Source organism: Lepidochelys kempii, chromosome 5, assembly GCF_965140265.1.
Source record: "Lepidochelys kempii isolate rLepKem1 chromosome 5, rLepKem1.hap2, whole genome shotgun sequence".
NCBI lineage: Eukaryota > Metazoa > Chordata > Testudines > Cheloniidae > Lepidochelys > Lepidochelys kempii.
This window is the reverse complement of record NC_133260.1, coordinates 12,906,179-12,920,976: the sequence shown is the minus strand read 5'-3', so window position 1 is coordinate 12,920,976 and position 14,798 is coordinate 12,906,179. Positions and strand designations below refer to the sequence as shown.

At 46.7% G+C, this 14,798-nt stretch overlaps 1 protein-coding gene across 2 annotated transcripts in view; it reads left to right on the top strand.

The window, feature by feature from the left end:
* The first annotated feature begins 845 nt into the window (after nt 1-845).
* The window catches only part of PSTPIP2 (proline-serine-threonine phosphatase interacting protein 2), a 53,626-nt gene continuing 39,673 nt past the window's right edge, over nt 846-14,798 (top strand). For both annotated transcript variants that reach the window (XM_073343452.1, XM_073343451.1), the window contains exon 1: nt 846-941. In XM_073343452.1, coding sequence (XP_073199553.1) covers nt 909-941 — 33 coding nt within the window. In that variant the 5' untranslated portion in view covers nt 846-908. The remainder of the gene's footprint in view (nt 942-14,798) is intronic.

The following is a 14,798-nucleotide window of genomic DNA, read 5'->3' as shown; positions in this document are numbered from 1 at the left end:
CCAGTGGGCGGTGATTACTGGTGGTGTTTTTTCCTCTTTCTCTTGGTATTTCCATTCTGCCCTTGAATTACTCCTCACCCTCACCCCTTGATTCAGCCCTGCAAATAACTGTGTGTGTTTCAGATCATTCACTTGGAAAGGCTGATGCCTATCCAGAGCCAGTCGTGGGCATGGAGCAATTGAAAATCTGGCCCCACAGCATTCTTGACCATGTTCTTTGCCTCATAATGCTTTACACCTGCAAAGGGTTGTACATGCATTAGCGATTTAACATATGATTATTGTTAATCACAATGCCTAACTCTTACAGCTGTTTTCATCAGTAGATCTCAGAGCACTTTACAAAGGAGGTCAGTATCACTAATTTTCTCCATTTTTAGATGGGGAAACGGAGGAACTAAGAGTCACTTGCCTGAGGTCACCCTGCAGTCCAGCGGCAGAGCTGAGAATAGAATTCTGGTCTCCTGAGCCCCAGCCCAGTGCTCACTCCACTAGCCCACACCGATTGGGGCAGGGACGTGACCCGTGATTTTGTAATCTGCTGCAGTCATTAACTAGCCCAGGGAGGAAACATCCAGCCAGGTGTGCGCTTGCTGGGCTCTTCACTCCTAAAACCCAGACTCTCTCTATTCCTTGCCCTTCTTCCTCAAGAAAAGAGCCACTAAAAAGGAAACAAGCCCAGAAAGGAAAGGGGAAAGTCCTGCAATCCCCTGCAGATAATCGCTGCTTTGGCAGGGAGGAGAGGAAAAAGCAGGGTGGCTGGTTGCCGGCTTTGGGGTTTAGGACCCAGAGGAGCCAGCGGCAGGCGCCAGGGATTGAGGAGGAACTAAAAAGTTCTCGGTTCTTGGTGTGGCTCAGACTCTGCAGCCTGGGGCGCTGGGGGACTCTGCTGCAGCCCTTCCTGCACCATGAAGGAGACTTTGTTCAAGGGGAACTTCTGGGTGAGAGGGGGAGCTGGCTGGGAGGTGTCGGGGGGGGGGGAACAGCTGGCCTGGGGAAAGAGGAGCTGGAATGAAGCTAGTACCAAATTGGGCTTTTCTTGATTCCCAAGAGCCTTTAAGGAGAATGCCCTGGGCTGGAGCTGCCTGCTTGTCCCAGCCTTTCTGATCCTGCTTTCCCTCAGCTGGAGTAGGCTGGCTTCTGCTTTAATGCATGTCATCTTGGAGACCTCTGATGCACAGCCGGAGAGGAGCGCCAGGGTTTCTGTGGCTCATAAAGTAAATAATGTTCATGGTTAAAATTGCCTGCCAGGCAGTAACTGCAGCTGGCTGGTCCTCTGTGGCGTTTGGATGCCATATGCTGCAGCTTTCCTTGGACGGGGTGTTCTTTGCTTACTGTTTGTGTGGCTTTTGTTGTGTGCTGTCCAGCAGTGGCTGTGCGGCACCCCAGAAGTGGCTGCAGTTTTGTGGTGAGTGACACCATCCCTCGGTGTCTGCACTTGGGGGACATTCGGGTCCCAGTGAAGACAATGGGAGTTCTGCCATTAACTTCCATGGGACCAGGATTTCAACCAACGGGGGGGCACACAGGGTCAAATGCTCCCCCCTTCCCCCAGATTGCCCAAGAGGGGCTCTGTCCTCCTGCTGTGCCTGCCCTCTGGCACCCTGGGCCCCTGTCCCTGGCAGCTGGGTCAGGCAGGGAGGGAAGGGGTATGAGCAGCCGCTATATATATAATATTATATATAGTCATATAGCACTTCTATGGCCTTGATCTCCTACAAGCTGCTCCGCAAGCCAGATCCAATCGCTCCTGTGAGCTGTCTCTCCACTGGGGACAGGATGTAGTCAGCTGGGCTCGGTGCAGGGGTCTGCCTGCATGAAGTAACTTGCCAGGACAGGGTAGATGATGGAAACTGACTTTCTGGTCCCTTGACATAGTCTAATCGCAGGGGTAGGAACTAGACACTCTGGCGTTTGATTCTCTGCTCTTACACTAAATGGTGTGTGGTCTTTAGGAAAGCCACTTGAGCCTGGATTGCTCCACTGTCTTTGAGTTCTTTAATTTTTGGGTGCCCAAGTGCTGAGTGGCTACAACTCCAGTGACAGGCAGTCAGAGCAGTGGGTATGCAGCACCTATGAAAATCCAGGTGCCTAGATCTGGACACCCTAATTCTGAGGCACCCAAAATCGGTGGGCACTTCTGAAAAGGTCATCCTTAGGGAATGGCAGCACCAAAAGGCTATCTGTAAAATGGGGCTAATGACGCCTCCCCTACCTCACAAGGATGTTAGCCCGACTGAGAAGCACAGAGCAGCCTCCCTGAAGTCTGCTTAGGGGTTGGCTGGATTAGCTGAATGCGACTGCTGTGGTTTGCAAAGTGAGGTGTAAATTCTGAGTGTTGTAATGGGTCCATTGTCTCGGCCTGTAGCATGGCACAATCGGTATGCAAACACAAGGTATGTATTGGGAAAAAGTATGAAAATAAGCGTTGGTTCATGCCTCACCCTCGTTTTTCAGCTATAAACGACACCCCTTTTTATCTTTGCTCTGTTTTGTAGATGTGCCACAGAACTTCATCGGTAGGGAAGGAGGTCTGTGAGATCCAGGGCTGTGTGTTTAAAAAAAAAAACAACCTCACCTCTGAAAAGTAAATTCAACTAAATCCTCCTCACCCCTAGGATTTTAGAGAGGGCTGGGAAAAAGGGTGTGTGAATGAGCCATCAAGTGCATGTGTAGGGAAAGTATTAGAGAGGTTTGAAAAAACGGGCCTCTGAGCAGTTTGCCTGTCTCTGAAGTCACTGTGGACTAAGGGAATGTCTTGACTCAAACTTACTTTGTGGTCACGTACAGTCAAATTCGCTAGCTTGAGCGACAGCAACCCTACCACAAGATAACCCAGATGGGTTAGATTAGTCACCCAGAGCAGCTGCATTCCTTCTGCGTTACTCGCTTGAGCCCCCCCGACAGGTCAGCTACCTCAAGTTTAACGTAGCACCTAACCCAAGCTAGAGATTTTTGTGTGTGGACCGGAGTGAGGTTAGGGGCGGTGCTCAAGTTATACCTTGAACTAGCACTGCAGTGGAGACAAGCCCTTAAGTTAAAAATGGGGCATCAGATCATCCCCTCCCATTTTGAAAAGCTGCAGGAGGGGGCTCTGTGGGAGGAAATCTCTAAATGGAGTCACCTCTGTGCCCCCCCCCCCCCTCCAACCCTAGTTGGAAGAGCCAGGACCATCTTCTCAGAGCCCTGTGTCTGTGGTCTTGGCTGGGCAGCCCTCTGCTTCCTGGCTCCATTAGATTGCTGATAGTGCCTGTGTCCCCAGAGGGGCTATGCAGGAAAGGCTGGGGGCTGAAATATCTTTTTCTGTTAAGGCCCTCAGAGGCCAAAGGAGAATGATGTATGTCTCTTCCCCTGCTACTCTCCCCACCCTTCGAGACTCCCCAGCATGGAGTTTCCTCTACTACATTGACGGGGGAAGGGTATCACAGCAGGGGCTGATCCGCCCTTCTGCACGAGAAGGGGAAATCCATGCATGGAAGGCACTCGGGCCTTCCATGCATTCATGTATTCATATATGAATATATTCAGCATTCATATATTCATATAGCCCAGGGGGAGGTTTTCTGGGGCCAAGGGAAAATGCTGCGTAAACCTGCGTGCCTTCACACCCAAGGGAAATACAACAGAATCTCCCAAATTCCCTCCTCCTCTGGCCCGGCCACACACTGCTCGCTCTCCCTCCCCTGTCTCAGGAAGGGTTTACAAAACATCTCCACTGATGCTGGCTGAACGTTTTTAGCCAAAACTTTTTTCCCCAGAGAGCAAAGCTGCTTCGTCAACACTGGAACGTTTTTGGAATTGGTGTCTTGTTTCCGAATTGTTTAGTTACAAAGAAATATGAAAGAAAAAAATCTGATATTCGCACATAGAATCATAGAATATCAGGGTTGGAAGGGACCTCAGGAGGTCATCTAGTCCAACCCCCTGCTCGACATCTCTAGTTGGGAGGCCTCAGGTCTTGGGTGTTCAGGTTGAGACCATCAAAGGCCTACTTTTCAGAGGTGCTCAGTGCTCCAAATTCCACTTGGAAACCAAGGGTGCTGTAAGTGCTGACTACTAGTGAAAACCAGGCCTGAGGGAGGGGGACGGGGGGAGCTGAGCACCCAAATCTACTGAGATTGTCAACTTTTGGGGGCAGCTTTTTGTTCTGTGTCTGTATAGCACTTAGCACAATGGGGTCCTAGTTCAGGACTGAGGCCTCTAAGTGCTACCACAATACACATAATAAATAATAATAATGCTGGACGCTTCTGAAAATGTTGTCCCCATCTCCTTCTCCCTGTTGAGGAGTCAGAGCCCCTTAGTGATGAAAGCGCCTGCAGCACTGGTTTAGCAATGTGTTTTACATTGCCAGCTGGGGTAGAGCTCCTCCCAAATAAGTTCTCAGCAGCAACCCCACCTGGCCTCTTCCTTTCCCCTTGCATTTTCAAAGAAGGGGTCAGGGGTTTTGTGGTTAGCAGCCAAGTGCTGTAGGGTAGTGGTTTTCAAACTGCAGGTCGTGACCCGGTACTGGGTCGCGGAATGTCAGGCACTCGGTCGTGGCGGTTCTGGTCAGCACCACCGACAGGACTATTAAAAGTCCCGTCGGCGGTGCTGCCTGGCTAAGGCAGGCTAGTCCCTACATGTTCTGACACAGCGCTGCGCCCCGGAAGTGGCCAGCAGCAGGTCCGGCTCCTAGGCGGCGGCGCCACGGGGCTCCGTGTATTGCCCCTGCCCTGAGCACCAGCTCTGCACTCTCATTGGCCAGTTCCCAGCCAAAGGGAGCTGGGGGGGCGGTGCCTGCAGGCGAGAGCTGCACAGAGTCACTTGTATGCCTCCGCCTAGGAGCCGGACTTCCTTCTGGCCACTTCCAGGGTGCAGTGCAGTCCATGGTGCCAGGACAGGCAGGAAGCCTGCCTTAGCACCCCCTCTGCACTGCTGACCAGGAGCTGCCGGAGGTAAGCCCATGCCCATGCCCCTGCCCCAGCCCTGAGCCCACCCCAAACCTGGAGCCCCATCCTGCACCCCAAACCCCTCATCCCTGGCCCCACCCCAGAGCCTGCACTCCCAGGCCAGAGTCCTGACCCTCTCCCGCACCCCAACCCCCTGCCCCAGCCCAGAGCCCTCTCCCACACCCTGAATCCCCTAATTCCCAGACCCACCCCGCAGCCCTCACCCCTGCACCCTAACCCTCTGCCCCAGCCCTGAGCCCCTCCCAAACCCCTTATCCCCAGCTCTGTTGGGTCACGGGCATCAACAATTTTCTTCAACTGTGTCGCCAGAAAAGAAGTTTGAAAACGACTGCTGTAGGGGTGTGTGTGTCTCTCATGAGTAATCTTCTGTTTCTTGGAGAAGATCTGCTGCAGTTCAGTTAGGAAATATCCTAAATGAATAAAACTAATCAATGGAGCTGGTGGGGAAAAGAGAAATAGATTTTGTGAAATATTTTGAAAGGAATGAAAAGAATTTCATTTGAAATTTCCAGTCATTTTTTTTAAATGAAAATTTGTTGTATTTTCGAGTTCTGAAACGAAGCTTTTTGAAATTTTCAGATACTTAAAACATTTTTTTTTTTTAAATTTCATTTTGTCAGCAGAGCAAAACCACCTTTTCCCCGCCCTTCTACTAGAATAATGGAGGGCGGGGTATAAAAAGTGCATATTCTTCCCCCACCAAAACAAAACCTTCCCCCCAAATTTCAAAACTTTTTGTTTCTATTTTTTTTTTTTTTGTAAACTACACACATCTAATTTTGGTTGACATTTTGTGTGTGCATGCACGCGCGCGTGCATTCATTTTGTTCAAAAAGATAATTTTCCATTGCCGTGAAAGAAGTTCCACATAACATTTTTGATTGGTTCGACTAGCCCACACATGTCAAAATAAAAGACTATAGAATGTCGTATGGTGCACGAGCCTTGTTCATTTGTGAATCACGCAGGCCCCGATCCGGTCAGCACTTACGTCTTGTGAGTTAGTCAGGTCGTGTGCGTGGTACCACGGAATTCAATGGCACTATTCACACGAGTAAAGTTACTCTCTGGCTATGTCCACAGTGGCACAGCTGCAGCGCTTCAGTGTAGACGCTCACTATAGTGATGGGAGTGGTACTCTCTCATTGCTGCAATTAATCCACCTCCCTGGGATGTGGTAGCTAGGTTGACAGAAGATTCTTCCTTAGACCTAGTGCTGTCTATATCGGGGGTGAGGTCAGCATAGCCCAAGGGTGGCCAACCTGAGCCTGAGAAGGAGCCAGAATTTACCAGTGTACATTGCAAAAGAGCCACAGTAATACGGTCAGCAGCCCCCCATCAGCTTCCCCACCCCGCTCCCAGTGCCTCCCACCCACCGGTGGCCCTGCCGATCAACACCTCCCCCTCCTTCCCTGCACCTGCCAATCAGCTGTTTCGCGGCGTGCAGGAGGCTCTGGGTCGGGGGGAGGAGCAAGGGCACGGCAGGCTCAGGGGAGGGGGCGGGAAGGGGTGGAGTGGGGGCAGGGCCTGTGGCAGAGTTGGAAAGTTGGACCTGTAGCTCCAGCCCTGGAGTCGGCGCCTCTACAAGGAGCCGCCTCTTAACTTCTGAAGAGCCGCATGGGGCTCCGGAGCCACCGGTTGGCCACCCCTGGCATAGCTAGAGCTCTCAGGGGTGTGGATTTTTCACACCGTCGAGAGACACAGCTTTGCCAATTTTCAGAGTAGCAATGGCGTTAGTCTGTATCAGCAAAAAGAACAGGAGGACTTGTGGCAGCTTAGAGACTAACCAATTCATTTGAGCATAAGCTTTCATGAGCTACAGCTCACTTCATCGGATGCATAGAATGGAACGTATAGTAAGAAGATATACATACAGAGAACATGAAAAGGTGGAAGTACCCATACCAACTGTAAGAGGCTAATGTCAGTTTTCAGTGTAGACCGGCCTTCAGTCCTATGTGTTGACAGGATTTGATTGCAGTAGTACCTGCGATTATTAGTCCATTCCACCCTCCTCATCCCCCTCCTTTTTCAAAATGCTCCAGTTCCAGTATGTTGCTGTCCCCTTTCAGCCTGGTGGGAAGTTTTATTGTGGATTCTGAATACCGGAATGTCAAAGCTTGTAATGGACATGCAGCTAGATTCTTAATCCTGCTATATATGGCACTTTACGAACAGACTGGAAGAGATGGCTTTTACCTGAGCATGATTACAGTCTAATCTGCAGGGATTTTGTTGTTGATGTGGTTTGGTTTGGTTTGGCTTTTTAACTATTTCTATATTTAGGAAGTTTTAACAGGTTTGCTTATCCTAGCCGTGTAAATATCAGAGCCAGTACAGTAAACATTACAACAGTGAGCTTTTGTTTAGAGAAACATTATACAGTACTATAATCACTGGATCTCTTTATCTGACGGGGTGTCAGCATGCTACAGAGTGAGCATCTTTACACTTTTCAGAGAAGCAGCCGTGTTAGTCTGTATCAGCAAAAAGAACAGGAGGACTTGTGGCGCCTTAGAGACGAACAAATTTATTTGCGCATAAGCTTTTGTGGGCTACAGCCCACTTCATCAGATGCATAGAATGGAACATAGAGTAAGAAGATATATGTATACACATACAGCGAACATGAAAAGGTAGAGTAAGAGACTAATTAAGATGAGCTATTATCAGCAGGAGAAAAACAACTTTTGTAGTGATAATCAAGATGGCCCATTTAAAGTTCTAGTGATTTAGTTAAATTGAGTGAAATCTCTGATGACATGTATTTAACAAAGCAGGCACATCTCTCAACTGTTAATATTCAAACAAATCAGACAGGTGCGCTGGGTTTTTTTTGCCAACCGTGGTTTGAATATTGAATAAATAGTAACTAAATATCTAAGTATCTATTTGTCCTCTGTCTGTTTTGCAGGGTACATAATTGATGCATTAATTTTTCAGTGACAGCCACCTTTGTTTGAACCATTCCTCTAGAGTTGGACTATTTTTCTTTTTCCAACAGAGGCTATCAGAAGCTTATCAGCTACTAGCAGATAAGAGATTAATTCCTCATTTCATTGTGTGTGACCATTTCTGGTGGGAAGCCCCAGTAGATTGCCAAAGGATCATTTGGTAATTAATATCCATTAATTTGTGATAGTTGGTTATAAATTGCATTCAGCATCCTCTAATGACTGCAGATGTCCACCATATATGTATAAAATCTCCTCATTTTCCCAACATTTATCCCCCTAATTTGCAGTTTTTCATTTGGCAAAACTCTCAGTGTAATAAAGATGACAGCATTGAGCCAAGGATTCAAGGGTTACAGCGCATTATTATTTATTTGGATTTGTGTTGTGAATGACACTTCTAGGTACTGTCAAGGATCAGGGCCCCTTTGTGCTAGGCTCACAGGATGAAAAGACAGTCTGTGCCTCAAAGAGCTTATGATCTAAGTACTAATGACTGTTGATTGGCCAGGACTGCTTGGTGGGGGGTGCAGATGGGTGTGGGAGGGGAATGAGTGATGGAAGGAGAAGCCAACGAAGTACGTTTAAAGAGGGATTTGGTTTTAGGTTCTCAGGTCGTTGGCTTCGACCGGTTATCTGTGTATCATTGCTGTGCTAGCTGTTGCATGCAGCGTTAGCGCTCCAACTTCCTCCTTTCATTTTTTCCTCTTCGTTTACTGAAAAAAGCAAGAGGAAGAAGAGCTTTACTCCACTAAACCTACTGACCTTGTGTGAACGATGAGGACGATACCCTGGGAGAATAAGAACTTCTCTGTAAGGCTGTGTCTGCCCCAGGAAACTTGGTAGCTATAGGTTTCAGAGTAACAGCCGTGTTAGTCTGTATTCGCAAAAAGAAAAGGAGTACTTGTGGCACCTTAGAGACTAACCAATTTATTTGAGCATGAGCTTTCGTGAGCTACAGCTCACTTCATCAGGTGAGCTGTAGCTCACGAAAGCTCATGCTCAAATAAATTGGTTAGTCTCTAAGGTGCCACAAGTTCTCCTTTTCTTTTTGGTAGCTATACTTCTCCACCGGTGTTAGCAAGGGTGGACTCTGTAGGGTAGACCAGCATCATGGCTGGTGGGTAGGAAAGGGTTAACTGTGCGATTGGGCTCGGCAACACGTTGGCTAAAAATAACAAAACCAAAGGCTGAGTCCTGTTCCTACAGGAGTCGCATTGATGGTAAATTATGACTACAGGTTTCAGAGTAGCAGCCGTGTTAGTCTGTATTCGCAAAAAGAAAAGGAGGACTTGTGGCACCTTAGAGACTAACCAATTTATTAGAGCATAAGCTTTCGTGAGCTACAGCTCACTTCATCGGATGCATATCGTGGAAACTGCAGCAGGCTTTATATATACACAAAGAATATGAAACAAATACCTATTCCCACCCCACTGTCCTGCTGGTAATAGCTTATCTAAAGTGATCATCAGGTGGGCCATTTCCAGCACAAATCCAGGTTTTCTCACCCTCCACCCCCCCACACAAATTCACTCTCCTGCTGGTGATAGCCCATCCAAAGTGACAACTCTTTACACAATGTGCATGACAATCAAGTTGGGCTATTTCCTGCACAAATCCAGGTTTTCTCACATCCCCCCCCACCCCCATACACACACACAAACTCACTCTCCTGCTGGTAATAGCTCATCCAAACTGACCACTCTTCAAGTTAAAATCCAAGTTAAACCAGAACATCTGGGGGGGGAGGGGGGTAGGAAAAAACAAGAGGAAACAGGCTACCTTGCATAATGACTTAGCCACTCCAAGTCTCTATTTAAGCCTAAATTAATAGTATCCAATTCATTTGCAAATTGGATACTATTAATTTAGGCTTAAATAGAGACTTGGAGTGGCTAAGTCATTATGCAAGGTAGCCTGTTTCCTCTTGTTTTTTCCTACCCCCCTCCCCCCCCAGATGTTCTGGTTTAACTTGGATTTTAACTTGAAGAGTGGTCAGTTTGGATGAGCTATTACCAGCAGGAGAGTGAGTTTGTGTGTGTATGGGGGTGGGGGGGATGTGAGAAAGCCCAACTTGATTGTCATGCACATTGTGTAAAGAGTTGTCACTTTGGATGGGCTATCACCAGCAGGAGAGTGAATTTGTGTGGGGGGGTGGAGGGTGAGAAAACCTGGATTTGTGCTGGAAATGGCCCACCTGATGATCACTTTAGATAAGCTATTACCAGCAGGACAGTGGGGTGGGAATAGGTATTTGTTTCATATTCTTTGTGTATATATAAAGCCTGCTGCAGTTTCCATGATATGCATCTGAGGAAGTGAGCTGTAGCTCACGAAAGCTTATGCTCTAATAAATTGGTTAGTCTCTAAGGTGCCACAAGTACTCCTTTTCTTTTTATGACTACAGAGTTTCTTAGTTTAGACCGGTCTGAACTGTCACCGCTGAATGACAGCAGGTACAAAAGAGCATCCATTAAAGTACAGCTGTGGATGCTGACTGTCCAAAGCCACATTCTGATTGGCTGGTGGGGCCTTCTTGATGTCACAGGTGCTCACCAATTTCCAGCTGTACTCAGCTAGGACCTCCTGGTTAACTTATCCAAAAGGTCTCATAGACTATCAGAGTTGGAAGGGACCTCAGGAGATCATTTAGTCCAGCCCCCTGTTCAAAGTAGGGCCAATCCCCAATTTTTTTTTCCCCAGATCCCTAAATGGCCCCATCAAGGATTGAACTCAGAACCCCGGCTTTAACAGGCCAATGCTCAAACCACTGAGCTATCCCTGACCCCCAGTGAGTGTTGTGGTAAAGGAAGGAACTGTTGTGATGCTTCACTGATAAAGCACAGAAGGACAGTGAGTCCTTCAAAGTCACTACCTTGTTAACCAAGCCAACCAACTTCCACTTGATTTTGATGTGAACTGCTTATTTTGTATCCCCATCTGTCTGTCTGCACTGATCCTCTTGCGTGACATTAGAATTCAAAGAGCTGCCACACAAAGCTGTTTATGTATTGTTTTCATCTGAAAAATAGTAGCTTGAGGTTTCAGATTAGGTGAAGACTATACATTTACTAGTAAACACAGTTCAGATGGTGCAACCATCCCTTGTTACCTGGCCTCACAGTCCCCTTCTGTTTCCAGTCTCATCCACTTGCTCCACTGTCCATATGCTTTTCTTCTGTTCCCCTTTGTTCTTCATGCTTTTTTCTTCACCTCTGTTCTCACAACTTTTCTCCAAGTATTGTCCCTGTAGCTTATAAACAAACATTTTGAGAGTGCAGCTCCTTCAATATGCATGAATAAAAAACCAACTTGAAAGATGCTGGCTCAGTGCATGTGATGTGCCCCTCTTGTCGCTGACTTATAGAGGATAAGAGTCTACTACTGCTACCAGCTAATGAAGGCACTCCTTTAGGTCCAGTGCTAGAGGTCCGTGCTTTGAGGGTGAATGTCTCAGGCTCACTTCTTGCTGGTGGACTTGTGGAGGGGATTGTTGCAAAACCAACCACATGATGTTATTTTCATTACCCTTTCCTTCACTCCACCTTGTTTCTCACTTGTCCTGTTAGGTCTAAACTCTATAGGGCAGAGAGGTCTCTTGTCTCTAAATCACCATATTCACTGCAAACATTGTAGACATAAGCTGTGTCAGGGATTCTTAGTTACGCCCTTCACTGAGTGACACTCCAAGTCCAGAAGCAAAAGATCAGTTATTAATGTAAAGCTGCCTCTACAAATGGAACATAAATGGAAAAGAAACCTGCTGAAGACAATCTTTTCCCCATTCTTCTATTTTCCGTTGGCCTTTCCTGAAGCAATTGCTGCCAATTGAACAAGCAAAGTTTTTGCAACTTGTCATTTTCATCTCATATTGTTCGGCCTGTTCTTTTATTATTTTTTTTATCAATTCCTGAATTTCGGTGCCTGCTTCTCCCCAAACCAGTTTCTTTCCTCCCACACCCCGAATATTTCAGGTAATTTGGCAGGCAAAATCCTTGGCTTTTTTTTTTTTTTTTTTTTGCTGACCGTGGTTTGAGTATTGAATAAATAGTAACCAAATATCTAAGTATCTATTTGTCTTCTGTCTGTTTTGCAGGGCACATAACTGGTGCATTAATTATTGATGTCTACTAACTGGACATTAATTATTGTCTTGGATGCCTGTAAATCAAACCAGCAATAACAACGATTTAATTGCTATAAAACAGACAAAGGATGACCTAGTGGAATGCAATCCTGAACTTTGAAAGCAGGGTTTTCGTCCTCATGCTTTGCATTTATGGGAAAATGCTTCAGGAGGAGATGTCTGGTAAAATTTTCAAATGTGCATAAGTGATTTAGGAGTCTAACTTTCGAAACAGCTCTGTACACGTGGAATATAGCAGACCTGGATGCTAGGTGCCCTCCACTCGTATTGGTAAATGGCTCCTTGCAGCTTGGAGCTCTGAGCATGTTTTTTGGAAATGGCTGAAATATTAGTTTCCATTTGTTTGGAATCCTGTGTATCTTTTGCAGAATCTGGAAACATCAGCTGCTGATTTGTCACCTTGAAATTGTTTTTAGCGTTTCCGTGGATAACGCTGTAAAGCATTTCTGGGTTTCTGTTAATAGCTCTAGCCGAGAGCTAAGAAGGTGGGTGAGGGGTGAGAACTGAACTTGTGCTATATTAAGGCTCCCTGTATATATCCTACAAGATTTTGTGAACAAAAACATTTCCCGTCACGTGCTTGTTAGTTTACGTAGGAATTCAGGTTTTCTCTGCCCTGGAAGCCTTGCTGCTGGGAAACTAGTAAAATTGTGTCAAACCAAGGGGCTGAGGGTGAAATCCTGGCCCTATTGAACTCTATGACAAATGTCCCATTGACTTGAATAGGGCTAGGTTGAATGATTGAGGGTGGAAGGGATGCATAGTCGTGCTTTTTAAAACTGATTTTTCATACCCATTAAATTCCAGTGCATAATAAACATTAGGGAGAAAGAACATCATAGTTAAAGATGTATCATCTCTGCCCCTTACTGAGGTGCCAGAGCTCCCGGTACTCACCTCTGAGAGCCCCAAGAGGTCCTTTAGTAGAACTAGGGAAACTTCCCTGATAGTTGTAAAGTTTTACAAATAACCAAAAAATTCTCCTGTGCCCCCCACCACAAACAACAAAAAGCCTTTCAGGGTTCCTTTGTTCATCGAACCCCCCCCCCATCCACAAATCCACTTCCTCTTCCGTCTTCCTTTGCTGTGACACCTTCCGAAACTGGACTGTTAGGCAGCTGCTGGGCTGAGACCACTGCCTGTCCCCTTTGTCTCATGGTTTCCTTGTGCTCCCCATCTCTCTATTTGTCTGCACCTGCCTTGTCTTTGGGTTTGTCTTCCCGCAGACCTGCCCTGGTTAAGTTAAATTAGTTAAATCAGTGCAAATCCCATGGGGGCCTCTCTTAGTTCAGTTGAGTGGCTGGTTTTGCTTTAACTTAAACCTATTCATAACTAACTCCAGATCAGATGGAAACAACCCCACTCTTATAATGGAATAGGAGTGTCCTACCCAGGGATTTACACCAGTTTAACGATACTGGTTTAAATTCACATTTTTAGGCTATTATATTTTTAGGTACATTTACTGGCAAAGCCTTATACTTACACTGGGGCAGGGGCCATCTTTTTGGTCTGTGTTTGCACCGCACCTCTCACAGTGGGATTATTGCAATACAAATAATAAGAATCAGGTAAAAAACAAAGGCAGAGTCACCCTTTGCATGTTACCTTTAAAATAATCATGAGCGACCATAAGAACGGCCCTACTGGGTCAGACCAATCGCCATCTAGCCCAGTATCCTGTCTGCTGACAGTGGCCAACTCCAGATGCTTCAGAGGAGATGCCATGATGGGACTGCCTATAATGGCATGTAGCCCCTCAGTGACTGCCTAGCAAAAATCTCCAACTGCTGGAGACGGGACGCTAGATGGGGAGGGCTCTGAGTTACTACAGAGAATTATTCCAGATAGTGGTGGGTCTTGCCCACAGGCTCGGGGTCTAACATATTTGGGGTCAGGAAGGAATTTCCCCCAGTTCAGATTGGCAGAGACCCTCAGGGGTTTTCGCCTTCTAATGCAGCATGAGTCATTTGCAGGTTTAAACTAGTGTCAATGGTGAATTCCTGTAACTTGGTCTTTAAAGCATGATTTGAGGACTTCAGTAACTCAGCCAGAGGTTATGGGTCTATTACAGGAGTGGGTGAGGTTCTGTGGCCTGCGATGTGCAGGAGGTCAGACTAGATGATCACAATGGTCTCTTCTGACCTTAAAGTCTATGAGTCTATAACAGAACAGGCAATCACTGAGTGATCTGTCCCCTGTTTTCCACTCCCAGCTTCTGGCAGTAAAGGGTGGAGTCCCCACTCTCCGCCTTTCTTCATTTTATGTGCACCTGTGACTCTTAACTTTGACCCCCTTAAGGTTTTCAGCGGAGTCGGATTCCTGGATCTGAGCCTGAACTTACAGCTTTGATTCTGGGTTGGATACAAAACCAGACAGAGCTTTTGTTGGTTTGGTTCAGAAGCAGCCAAACTATCCTGCCAAAGAGCTCAGGAGACTTTAATGTAGTCTGCACCTGAATTCAGATCCCTAGCACTAACCTAGTGTGCATCGGAGTGCTGTTACTGTCTTGCCTCTCGTTCCAATATCCAGGGTGTTTTAATCCCTCTAAATGGCTCTATTATGTTTTTACAACATACAAAACAGAGTACAGAGCTGGTGGTGATTGGGGGAGGGGTGGGAATGTGTCATAACGAACCTTTCAGGCAGTCAGAGGAAAATATTTCGAGCCCTTGTGTCAAATCCTCTTTGAAATGACATACATTATTCATCTGACTTTGCTTCTGCAGATCTCTGAATTCA